The sequence below is a fragment of the Musa acuminata genome, chromosome BXJ1-10, assembly GCF_036884655.1.
Source record: "Musa acuminata AAA Group cultivar baxijiao chromosome BXJ1-10, Cavendish_Baxijiao_AAA, whole genome shotgun sequence".
NCBI lineage: Eukaryota > Viridiplantae > Streptophyta > Magnoliopsida > Zingiberales > Musaceae > Musa > Musa acuminata.
In genome coordinates this window covers 15,613,677-15,626,670 of record NC_088336.1, presented here as the reverse complement: position 1 = coordinate 15,626,670, position 12,994 = coordinate 15,613,677, and the positions used below count along the sequence as shown (strand labels likewise).

Here is a 12,994-nt window from a genome sequence, read left to right as displayed (position 1 = left end):
TCCAAGAGAGACGTGTGGAAGGGGGAGAGGGTGGCGTGAGCTATTTTTTAGGCATTAAGCGATGCTTTTTTTTATTTTTTTTTCTTCTATTTTATTTTCTAGGCATTAATTTTAGTACCATAAATAATCTCTCTATTTATTTATATTGATAAAAAAGAATGTCAATATCTCAGAGAATTGATTTATTGAGTACGATATTTTATCCCACTTTAAAAAGGCCAAAATCTTCACTGTTTTTTTTTTAATTCCGAAAATAATTAAAAAAAAAAAAGATAATTAAAAGATGTTTGGAAATTTAAGTGCCATTTATTTATTTTATTTATTTATTTATTTTGATCCTCTGAAAGAGACCGAAGGGGATGAAATAATAGTTTTATTTCATAGTTAATTGGTGGGAGGATGAATTAAAGAGGAGAAGTTGCTGCAGCCAATGGAAGATTGGACATGTAAAAGAGCTCATCATCTTTGTAGCTGTCAGTCATGACAAGAATGCATGAGATTGCAGGTAACAGTCACCTTCTGTGATCTGTCACTTGGTATTCGTCTTAGGGGAGGAGAAGAGGCAGCTGAAACCTGCAGACTTCAATTGCTGCACTCATAATGACATCGATTAGACGACCACATCTGTGGCCACACTGCTCTTCACGTGATATTTTTTTTGTGTGATACACAGACAACCACGTTTTCCTGAGATGAAGATGTAATGCTTGCGAGTGCCACAATAATTGGGTGACGGGAACAGAAAAGCCATCCGAGTTGATGGCCGATGAACTCCTTCGGAATAAAGCTTCCTCCCCTACCGTTGCCTATTGTCCGGTGGTACTCACTGACAGCATCTCTTTCCTTCAAAATTCATGCCTATCCAATGAGCTGCGATGAGATGGGGCCATTCAAATAATTCAGTCCCAGAGCGAAGATTTAGTGGGAGAAATGATGCTGCTGCTGCTGCTGCACAGGAGTTCTAACATGGAGGAAACTGGTTTTAAGCCACTGCAACAAGTGCAGTGGAGTCGGCTCCCACATCCAAAGGTGTTGTTGTTGCACGTGAAATGGTCACATGATGAGTACAGAGGTAGAGATAAGATCAAGACACAGCATCAATTATTTGTTTGCGTCTCATCAACGAGGGATTTCTTTTAAGATGCAGTTCCTGTGATGCGTTTCACATGATAAGGTCAGAGAACACTAAAGAATGCTGCACCTTTCTGCAACTATTTCAGAAAGCGGTCTGTCTCCGGTAGGTTAGGATGAACAGATCAGTAATATGAAATGAAGACTTGCTTGCATCGATGGCCTTTTTCTTTATTCAACAACAAGTGTGTACAAGTAGATTTCTTCATGCATGGCCTTTTGTTTTCGGCAGAAGCGACCACAAGCTTTTGGAGTATGAAACAAGCAGAAGCTCATGGTTTTACAGACTAAGATTGGCTACATTATTTGCCTTGACATTTGGTTGTCCAAGTCATAATTTGCCTCTGCAAGTTTCCTAGTTTCTGCAAAATTCATGTGAAAAAAATTGAATTCGGTCTGGGAAAAGGTTGGAAGCTTCCTAGTTGGAACAAAAGCCATTTAATGCATCTTGGATACAATTCCAAGCTATATGTAATGCTTGAACTGCTGGTACTACATCACATTAAAGCATGATAGCTTAGTATTTGCCAAATACATGGGATGGATTTGTTTACATCTAAACATGCATTTCACAGGCCAATTATTTGAAAGTGACCAATCTGTCCTGATATGAACTCATAATTGTTGCTTGTGCAATCATGAAGACCTTGAGATGTCACACCAGAAACCTGGAAGACCGACCTTGTAGGTCACCTCCAGATCTAGTGGCCGGTGCAGTGCAGGTCATCAAATTACAGGAACATCAACGGTCACAATTCACATTATGCATCAAAATAACTGGCAGAAAATAGTATGGTTTTAATGCACAAAAGAACTAATCAAAAGCTTTTTCTAGCAGTTGCACTTTTTTCTCCTCTTTTGTCCTTTTTCTTTAGCAGAATATATGGACAAGAATAAAGAAAATGTATCATTCAATCATTGGTGGCAGAGCACAGTGGATAAGAGACCTTCAAACAAAGGAAAGTCTCCAATAATCAGGTCAAGACTTTCTCCCCCAACAACATATGGTGGGGGGAGATTTCCAGTCTTCAGCAAAAAAACACAAACATCAACTCATTATTGAGACTCTGATCTGTACAATTACAATGTGTTATATCTAATGAAGACACTGATCTGTGCATTTCCTTAATCTACATGAACAAAGAAAAATCTGATAAAAGTATTTCAAAAGCATGCATCAGAGACATGGTGCCAGCCCACACATGATCCTTCATCTTCCAATACCACATCCTTTGGAGGATCCATGTAATCTCCTCTTAAAGATCATGAATGAACCTGTCATTGCTTGTTATTTTTACTTGACTTGATCTGGACCAAGTCCTGCTGGTGTGGGAAGTCCTCGTCCAGTAGCAGCTCAGGAATGAAGACAACCCGATGCTTGTGCTTCTTTGTCAATCTCCTCACCAATAATGGCTTCCTGTCTTTATATAAGCTCTGGTCAATTCAAACGTATCATCTCTCTCTAGGATAAGGAGAAGAGCCCAACCTTGTCACTCAAATCATAAACTACAACTCGAGTATGAGTCATCTCGATCACTTTCATCTCTTTAAGATGAGGACATGAGCCCAACCTTGCCACTCAAACCACAAACTGCAACTCGAGCATGAGTCATCTTGATCACTTTCATCTCTCTAAGATAAGGAGAAGAGCCCAATTTTGCCACTCAAACCACAAACTGCAACTCGAGTATGAGTCATCTTGATCACTTTCATCTCTCTAAGATAAGGAGAAGCGTCCAACCTCAGTCACTCAAACCACAAACTACAACTTGAGTATGAATCATCTTGGTCACTTTCTCAAGGTCATTGTCGGCTCCAGTGTTGAGTATTCTCCAACATAACCTGGGAGAGCATAAGTTATACAGATAATTATATTTGTTGATCTCATAATATTCAAGATAGTATAAAGCTCAATCAGTAATTGAAGCAATTGAGATTATATATTCTGATTTCTATGTATTCATACATCAAAGTGTACTATTATAATGTCAATTATACCAAATCAATATCCACAAATCAAAGAGACCACTTGAGATAGCACCTCAGCTAATCTCTCCATCAAACTCGCAACACATAACATACAACAACAATAAAAATCGTAATATCTCAAACTATTTGAGATTGACTATATAAATCTGTTGTTATTACCGAGCTATATAAAAAGTCAAAAAATACTTGTTGCAAGATTCACAAATGTGAATTTTCAAAAAAAAAAAAAGAATATATATTAACTTTTTATGTTGTCCCACGAAAGTCGGGACGACGCCGACCAAGTACAACGTTATCCTGTGAAAGTCGGGACGACACCGATCAAGTACCATGCCGTCTCGATCTTCGCGGATGGAGCCACCCGAGTACAGCGTCGTCCTGCGAAAGTCGGGACAGTATCGACCAAGTACAACGTCGTCCTGCGAAGATCGGGACGGCGTCGATCGAGTACCGCGCCATCCCGTAAAGATCGGGATGGCACCGAGTACGATACCATCGTCTAACGCCATGGCATGGAGAACACCCCAATAGGCTCCAGGAGTAAGCCGACTGCCAGATAGGTCGACAATCATGAATATGACAAGTACGATTGGTCCCCTGATGGAAGGATAAAAACCCGTCGTGGGGTTGGCAAAAGGGGATCGGTTCTGAGCTCATTTTCCACTTATGCTAACAAAATCTTCAGAGGGGTCGAAGTCGGGAGCCCCCTTTCCGACCTCGACCTAAGTGCAGGGACCAGTGATAGAGTGGGAGGTGGCCAGCCAAGGGGAGTTCCCGGACCTTAAAACCAGAGCCTGAGCCCGGCCTCAACAGACGACGATCCCCACTGCCCGAGTGCCAACGTGGATGATCTTGCGTATTCGAGACTGAACCAAGCCGTACTGACTCGTGCCATGGCATAAAGGAACACTATCACTAAATTCCCCGACACAAAAGTAAATTGACATATATGAAGGTTTCAAGCATATCATCTAAGTCGAGAGCTGCATTAGTGGTGTCTACTTCATATTTGCAAGCTCATGCAGGTATCAGCAGTTCCAAGTTGTCTTGAACCTCAGATTGGGTGAGAAGCTTGTTCTCAGAAAATAAGGAGGATAATATTCTTACAGCCCAAGCTTATTGAAGAGGAAGCTTTAAGGTTGTCGCAGGACCTTAATCAAAAACTCCAAAGAATCAAAATCCTCTTGTCCAAAATAGAAAGATAGATCTTTGGATGAATCACATATCCTCTAGGAACACAGAATCCTACAAAGAAGCTTTTAAGGCTACTGAGTCCATTGACCCCCCATCACTTGGATTCCTCAAAACAAGTGACTTTCCGGGAACTCTTAGCCACCAAGTTGCCGTAATCAAGCAGCACAACGTACAGATACAACTCCTGATACAAATAGCCAAAGACATAAAGGGAATACGAACAGAACTACAAACAATACGGGAGTTACAACAAACAAGATCAATACAATCTCAGGTGGTGCCTGACGATCTGATCACCAAATTAGCGAATCTTAACCTAGGCCCCTCTGAAAGGCCTAAGGAAACAAAAGGCAAAATTCTGGTTTTCAAGGATCCTATAAAAATCCTTCAAGAAGCAAAAAGATGACCTCCAGAACGCAAACCCAGGAAGTATCCACATCAACTCCTCTTATAGAAGATCAGATCAGAAGCTATAAAAGAATCAAGGAGGCGTTTGAAGCAAAATACAGGGGAAACACTATAGGAGTAATCCCAAGGATACTCTTCTCCTACAAATACCTGGAAGTGGAATGCAAGGATGCTGCATTCAGAAGAGCATTAAAGGATTTATCATTCTGCAATGAGCTGGTCTAAGGCTTATATAGAGAAACATAAAGAGGATCGGGTGGTCATTGGCCCCCATCGACATCCTTTTCCTAGTTTTCTATTTTGCCTCTACTTAAAACCAGGCGCCGATGGTTTTTATTAAAACCAGGGGCGCAAAAAGGCACCGACACTAGGTTCCAATCTATGCACGGCTCCCCGAGGCTCAGTGCAAAGAGAGGTACTCGCCTTTTCTCAAAGGCAGAAACTATTTATCCTTTGGGCGGAATCTTCGGTGAGTGCTAGCGCCCTTTCCAGCTGTTGTTGTTGTTGGAGGATAGTTGGCAGTCAGTCTCTGTACCAATTATCCCTTCCCCCACTCCTCCTTTGGTACTCTCTTGCTTTTGCTGAGTGAATGTCGTGGAGGCAGCGTAGTGCTTTACAGGCTTGTCGGGCGGCCTCCTTTTGAATGGCTCTGAGCTCTCCTTCGGTGGCCTGGATCTGGCTGAGAGGGGTTCCTCTCTGCATCCCTGATCTGAGCTCATTCAGTTTCTGTTGGTACTATTGGACAGGGTCTTCAATAGTCGGTTGAGACATGCCGTTGCCTTCGGGTTCGGGTTTATTTGAACTTCCTGAGTGGCTTCTAGTAGTAAAATCACTTGCTCGTTTGGCCATCCTGAAACTAAAATATTTATTAGTCTGGATAAAGAATCGACGAGGATATTACTTGCTCCTTTGATGTGCTCGAATTTTATCTCTACGCCGCTCCCTGTTATATAGTCTACGAAAGCCATCCACCGTACCCTGGAAGGTTTGTTCTGGGCAGACTTGTTGAAGAAGCTGATAATTGCTTGACAGTCTGTCCTGATAATGATCTCCCTTTTATCCAGAAAATATATTTTTAAGGATTCTAGGGTCTTCATGACTGCATGCATCTCTGCATCAATAGTGGACTTGATGGGACTGAATTTTCCGCTGGTATATGCACAGACCTTCTTAGTGTTTCGGGGGTCATTTTCATGTTTTTTCTATTTGCATACCCCGCCCCATCCTTCCATACATCCGTCAGTTTCGAGGATGATAAAACTTCCTTAAGGAGGTACCTCCAGATCTGGGAGGTTTTTAACAAGATTTTTGATGTTTCTGATGAGCTTCCAATCTTGCTCATTAAGCCTTCTTTCTCCAGTTGGGCTAGTATTAGCGTAGAGTGGGCCAAGCAGTTTGCCCAAGTTAGGTATATAGTTTCGGGCGTAGTTGAGTATCCCTAACCAGGACCTGAGCCCCTTTTTGGTAGTGAGATCTTCCTCTTGATACTTAGTGATTTTCTTAATGATATGGGGTTGTAGTTTGATTTTTGAATTCCCTAATATTGCTCCGAGGAATTCTATTTCCTTGACTGCTATCTTCATCTTTGATGGGCTTAATACCAGGCCATTTTCCTGGCTCTCCAGGCATTTTGGACCATAGCTTTTCGGAGAGTTCTGGGCCTATGAATAGCCTTCCTGTCTTGGATGCAAGCCTCATGTAATCGTTTAAGAATTGAATAATATACTTGAGGTTCGTGCAGGATAACCTTTCAAGGTCCCTGTAGGCTTCTTCTTGCACCGTTGTTGAACCCTGGAATGGGTCTTCTAATATGAAGATTGTCCTTAGCTGTGAGAGGATATTTTGTGTTCCTCCGGTTCCATCTGCGTTGGCCATCAGCAGTTGGTATTCTTCCGGATAGGCCATTCGCCACTGGATCCATGCTAATTTTTCTGCTTCCCCAAGCAGATTTTCAATGAACTCCATCTTTGCTAAGGGATCTGTAAATCCTTGTAATGAGACCAAATTCTTTGTTATTGATTCCCACCTCATGTAAACTTCATCAAACATCCCTAATTGGGATGGGATTATGAATATTGCTCCTTGCTGCTGAAAAGCTCAAGGGAGGTTCCAGGTTTCTGAAAAATCCTTTGCCTTAAACCTTGGTTGTCTTGAGTACACTTTATATGCCGGCCTTTGGCTTGTGGATTCTATATTCACAAGCCAAAGGCCGGCATATGAAGGGTACTCAAGACAACCAAGGTACTCAAGACAACCAAGGTTTCGTATGCTAGCAATTTAACATAAATATCAAGGCTCTGATACCATTATATGAGCATTATATATAACAAGAAGCGTAGCGTGCTTCCAAACACAATTTCAGAGATAGGTAATAAGAACTAGAAAGAAACTTACAGACTCTGATCTTGCACTTGGGACTCAAAGTAGAACTCAAAGTAGAACTTCGGATGTCTTTCGTCTGTTCTGCAATGAGCTGGTCTAAGGCTTATATAGAGAAACAGAAAGAGGATCGGGTGGTCATTGGCCCCCATCGACATCCTTTTCCTAGTTTTCTATTTTGCCTCTACTTAAAACCATGGGCGCAAAACTGCAGGCGCCGGTGGTTTTTATTAAAACCAGGGGCACAAAAAGGCGCCGACACTAGGTTCCAATCTATGCACAGCTCCCCGAGGCTCAGTGCAAAGAGAGGTACTCGCCTTTTCTCAAAGGCAGAAACTATTTATCCTTTGGGCGGAATCTTCGGTGAGTGCTAGCGCCCTTTCCAATTGTTGTTGTTGTTGGAGGATAGTTGGCAGCCAGTCTCTGTACCAATTATCCCTTCCCCCACTCCTCCTTTGGTACTCTCTTGCTTTTGCTGAGTGAATGTCGTGGAGGCAGCGTAGTGCTTTACAGGCTTGTCGGGCGGCCTCCTTCTGAATGGCTCTGAGCTCTCCTTCGGTGGCCTGGATCTGGCTGAGAGGGGTTCCTCTCTGCATCCCTGATCTGAGCTCATCCAGTTTCTGTTGGTACTGTTGGACAGGGTCTTCAATAGTCGGTTAAGACATGTCGTTGCCTTCGGGTTCGGGTTTATTTGAACTTCCTGAGTGGCTTCCAGTAGTAAAAACACTTGCTCGTTTGGCCATCCTGAAACTAAAATATTTATTAGTCTGGATAAAGAATCGGCGAGGATATTACTTGCTCCTTCGATGTGCTCGAATTTTATCTCTACGCCGCTCCCTGTTATATAGTCTACGAAAGCCATCCACCGTACCCTGGAAGGTTTGTTTTGGGCAGACTTGTTGAAGAAGCTGATAATTACTTGACAGTCTGTCCTGATAATGATCTCCCTTTTATCCAGAAAATATATTTTTAAGGATTCTAGGGTCTTCATGACCGCATGCATCTCTGCATCAATAGTGGACTTGATGGGACTGAATTTTCCGTTGGCATATGCACAGACCTTCTCAGTGTTTCGGGGGTCATTTTCATGTTTTTTCCATTTGCATACCCCGCCCCATCCTTCCATACATCCGTCAGTTTCGAGGATGATAAAACTTCCTTCAGGAGGTACCTCCAGATCTGGGAGGTTTTTAACAAGATTTTTGATGTTTCTGATGAGCTTCCAATCTTGCTCATTAAGCATTCTTTCTACAATTGGGCTGGTCTTAGCGTAGAGTGGGCCAAGCAGTCTGCCCAAGTTAGGTATTAAAGCTTCCTCTTCAATAAGCTTGGGCTGTTTGGATATTTCTAGGACCAATTTTTAAACCTCAGATTGGGTGAGAGGCTTGTTCTCAGAAAATAAGGAGGATAATATTTTTATAGAAGATTCAAGTTTCTTAATCCTCTATTCAAGGTTATGGTTTTCTTCAAGCAAGAGTTTAAAATTTCTCAGATTTACTCGGCTTGATAAACAAGTTCTGTCATAAATGACAGAGATACTGTGGGCTAGTTCTTTCCTAGTGGGTTTTGTGGTTTCGGCTAGATTCAAATAGTCAAGATGAGAGGTGTGAGAATCTGTATACCACTTTTGAATAGCTTCTTCCTAAAGTTTAGACATATGCTAAAACTGCATAGTTTTAAATCTTCTTACTCCCTCAACCTTGGAAGCTTGCGTCAAAGGTCTTACTACGGCACCCCTGGCCTTGTTGCCTTCCTCGGGTTCCTCATAGGTTTTGGACCGCAAGAGATGTTATTGTCTAGCAATTTTAGCATTAATATCAAAACGGTTTAGTGGGAAACTGTTTTAAAATGACATACAAGGAACTCTATCTAATATTGCTCCGAGGAATTATATTTCCTTGACTGCTATCTTCATCTTTGATGGGCTTAATACTAGGCCATTTTCCTGGCAGATTTTTAGCATTTGGGCCAAGTGTCAGGCATGGTCGCTTTCATTTTCAGAGAAGACCAGGATATCATCAATGTATACTGCTATATATTCTTCTGTGCCTTTGAAGCATTCATCCATCTTTCTCTGGAATATTGCTGGTGCATTATTTAGCCCAAATAGCATAACAAGCCATTCATATAGTCCATCAGGAACCCAAAAGGCAGTCCATTCAATTGAATCCGGGTGCATAGCAACCTAATGGAAACTAGACTTTAGGTCAAATTTCGAATATACTTTGCTATTGCTGACCTTTTTTAGGATGGTTATTGCTGGTGCATTCTTTAGCCCAAATGGCATAGCAAGCCATTCATATAGTCCATTAGGAACCCAAAAGGCAGTCCATTCAATTCCTATTCATACAGTAAACAAACTTGAACTTTCATGACGAGGGAGAGATACAGAACAGGAACAACAGAGGTGGCATATTCAGGAAGGGAACAGAGTTGTATTGTTGTGTGTATCTGTGTGAGCAGGTTTTGTTGGATCAAGCTGACTGAGACCTTACACAAAGCCCACTCCAAGTGTTGCTCAAGTTGCCTCTTTCATGAATTAGATCAAACTAATTCATGATCTTGTTTTAGTTAATCTCAAAATCCTGGTTTCAACCCTTTATAAATGAAGGATAATGGATTATATTAAATATTCAAGAGGAAACAAGAGATGAGATAGAAATTAGAGAGATTGGAAGTAACTGATGATGAATAGAAACATTTGGTTTTCGAGTATCTCTATTGTTCTCCTCTATCATCTCATTAATATAGGGTTTGTCGAAGTCTATCACACTTTTTTGGAAAATTATCTGACAGATGTGAGTTCTCATAATGATTAATTTATCTGATATGTGCCCCTTGTTCTCCTCATTGGTTTCTCTCACCCATGCACCTGTTCCATGTGCTCACCTAAACTAGATTGCCAAGATCTATGATTGTCGGATGGTAGGTAGATTTGGCCCTCAGCACCCAAACAGTTGACAATCTTTCACAAGAGACGACAAAAGTTCGGATTCATCTCACACGTTTGAAGCTTTTCTTATGTCATCCTTTTGTTCATCCTGTAAACTGTTCTTGCAAGAGTCGTTCTTCGTCATATGATGACAAACTCCGCTATTAGCATAAGTTGCATCAGCATGGCATTCTGATATTAGTCTATGCAAATACATATCTTTAACAGATGCGGTTAACTACACATCTTACACTTCCTTTATTTGTCTTTTTTGTCTGCTCACATGATGCTAAACCCTCTGCGCATGTACTGCTACCAACTTGGCACTCACATTATGGTAGAAAGAACATCCAGGTCAAGGAAGGCCGAGCCGGTGGTCCATGACAGGGAAGAGTAGGACGGAGAAGATGCCGGAGACGAAGGACAAGGGTCATATGATGAGGTGGTGGAGTTGCATGGCTTTCTCACCAGTAAGGGCACAACATCTTCCAGCAGTCCTTCTGAGCTCTGCAACACATCGTCCAGTAGTCCATGCTGCAGAACATCCTCCACAGTAAATTGACCTGCAGAAGGTGGGCCTACTACTGTCCCATCCACCGCAGGTTGCGACTGCCGAATCGCCGGTGGGCTCTGTCTTGCAGGCTCCGCCGCAGTGGACTGGCATTTGAGTTTCTTTGCTACATGGAGACCGGTGTCGGAGTAATCCTGCGGCCGAGTGAAGAGGAGATGGGAGTAGGTGTAGTGAAGGTGAAGGCCCTCGTACGTGACGATGAGCAGTTCTGGGTCTTCCATGGACCTTTCCACTTGCTTCTTGGCATTGCATCTCGGGTTGGTGCATCTGTAGTAACTCCTGCCACCGATTCAAGCAAATCACAGGCCACCATCAGAAGTAATATCTTTAAATCTTAGAGCAGGTTGACGGTAATAACAACAGTCGATAGGCAGAGCGGTGAATGTGTAGCTTATGCTGCACTTTGAATTCTGCGGATTCCAATTCAAGAAAGGTGGTGGGGTGGTGCAGGTTGTTAATGTGCTTTGGAGGGCAACAGAGGAAGACTCATACACCGGCTCCTGATTCATGGAAGGTGAGGTGATTGCAGAGGTAGTTCTCAGGTGCTGAAGAAGGAAAAGAAGCATCTTAAAGGTTGGAAAGCTTTTCTTCTTGTTGGCTGCTGTCAGATGTGACCTGAGAAAAGATGCCTCGAGTTTTTTGTGCAGATTTGACGATGGTAGGTGGTAAGGACGTGTCTGTCACTGTCTCTCACAAATTTAGTTGTCATCTTCTGGTGGAAGATTGACGTTGATTTTGGTTGGAAGAAGTCTAGTTTAGAACGGAGGTGGAAGAAGTTAGCTGAATCGAGTTATGGCAGGGAAGAATTGGTGGTGGCATAGCAACAAACCTCGGATTGGGACTGTTCTTGATAGATTTCTGCCCGTATTTCCTCCATTTGTAGCCATCATCATCAAGCCCATTGCCGCAGGTCTTGATTCTGAACACATACTTGTGCTCCATCTTGCCCAGGCCCTTGTCCGGTGAACAAACACTGCAAGAAAATGACTAGATATCATCTCACTGAAACAAGATAATTCTGGAGCAGAATGAAGACGAAGAAGAAATGGCTTGGGAAGGTACATGGGTCGAGCACTGCACCGGCCACTGGAGTCACCACTCTGGAAGGTGAGCGACAGTGCACTTTCGATGTCACTGATGGTTGGGCCTGAGTAGGCTGCAGAGATGAGCTTGTTGATGATCGATTCCTGTTGTGCAACAGACTGGGACTCTGCAACCTCGGAAGAGATGAACTGGGAGCTCGTATCCTCCTGCAGCTCCGTCATGATCTCCACTTGAGGGTAATCGAAATCATCAAACCAACTGGTCTCTGCTTCTGCAACTTCCTCCATCAGAAATGAAGTGAAGAGGAGTGATAGGAGGGAGATACAGAATGAGACAGGGGGAGGAGATAAGGACTTGTGGCCTTGTATCTTGTATCATGCAATGCTCCGGCTTTTAAAGGTATCATCAGTCCACAGATTTACCATCTCCAACAGCCAGCACTCCGTTTACCGCAGCCTTTGTCTTCTTTTTTTTCCCATTGTTACTATTTGACTCTGATGAGGGTCCACCTGATCTACGACTGACGTTTACAGATGCAATGGTCAACCAGGATGGATCATTCAACTCTATGCCATCTCTATGTGAAATCTCTCATCTCTCCATGTATATGTTCTTGAAACTGTACGTGGATGAAACGTGAATGTTACCTGTCACAGGAACTGGCAATGCATGTGAGTTGGAGTAAGATTTGTTTTACGTGTGGGTTGACTTTGGAAGGAGGGGAAAGGCAGGTAGAAATGAGATGTCCCAAGAAGAAAACAAGCGAAATTAATGATTAGGGAGATGGGGGAGAGAGAGGAGACAAGGGGGTTGACCTGCAGGCATGGGCAGCCAGGTTGTACCAAGGAGTGGTAGGAGATGAGGCAGAGTCAGCGGCAACGTGGTCGTACCAAGGAGAGATATATCGGACCACAAGAGTGTTCGAGGCGGAGGAGGGGAAACAAGTCAACGGGCGGCGGGGCCCTTGGCGTGGAGACGGATCACGTTGCTGCTTAGGGTTTTGTCCGGTTGCTTCACGCGACACCTATGAAGCGGCTTGGATTTGTCTCCCGGCATCTCATACACGAGCTGTAACTGCGACACACTCTCCTTGCCCACTTCGCCTGGTGAGCCCGTCCCCCGTCTCTGCCAAGGCAGGGAACAGGGTTTTCGAGCCGCGGGAATTGGCCTGGCAAGGTGGGACCCGCACTCCGCGTCAGTGACTCAGTCAGTTGCCTCATTCGTGGGGAACGGCAGGCCAAGAAACACATCTCAGTGGATCGTGTGAATTTGCATGGTCTGGGCCTTCACGTTATGTCCACAGCCCATCTCAGGGACAGCGTACAATGTGTATGGAATCAAAGAGC

At 43.3% G+C, this 12,994-nt stretch overlaps 1 protein-coding gene across 1 annotated transcript; it reads right to left on the bottom strand.

The window, feature by feature from the left end:
• Positions 1–10,317: 10,317 nt before the first annotated feature.
• On the bottom strand, positions 10,318–11,964 carry LOC135594883 (probable WRKY transcription factor 49). The gene is made up of 3 exons (XM_065085392.1): positions 11,667–11,964; positions 11,434–11,577; positions 10,318–10,883 (listed from the first exon to the last, which is right to left on the bottom strand). The coding sequence occupies exons 1-3, from the start codon at positions 11,933–11,935 to the stop codon at positions 10,361–10,363; spliced, it is 936 nt and encodes a 311-aa protein (XP_064941464.1). The 5' UTR covers positions 11,936–11,964; the 3' UTR covers positions 10,318–10,360.
• Positions 11,965–12,994: the final 1,030 nt, after the last annotated feature.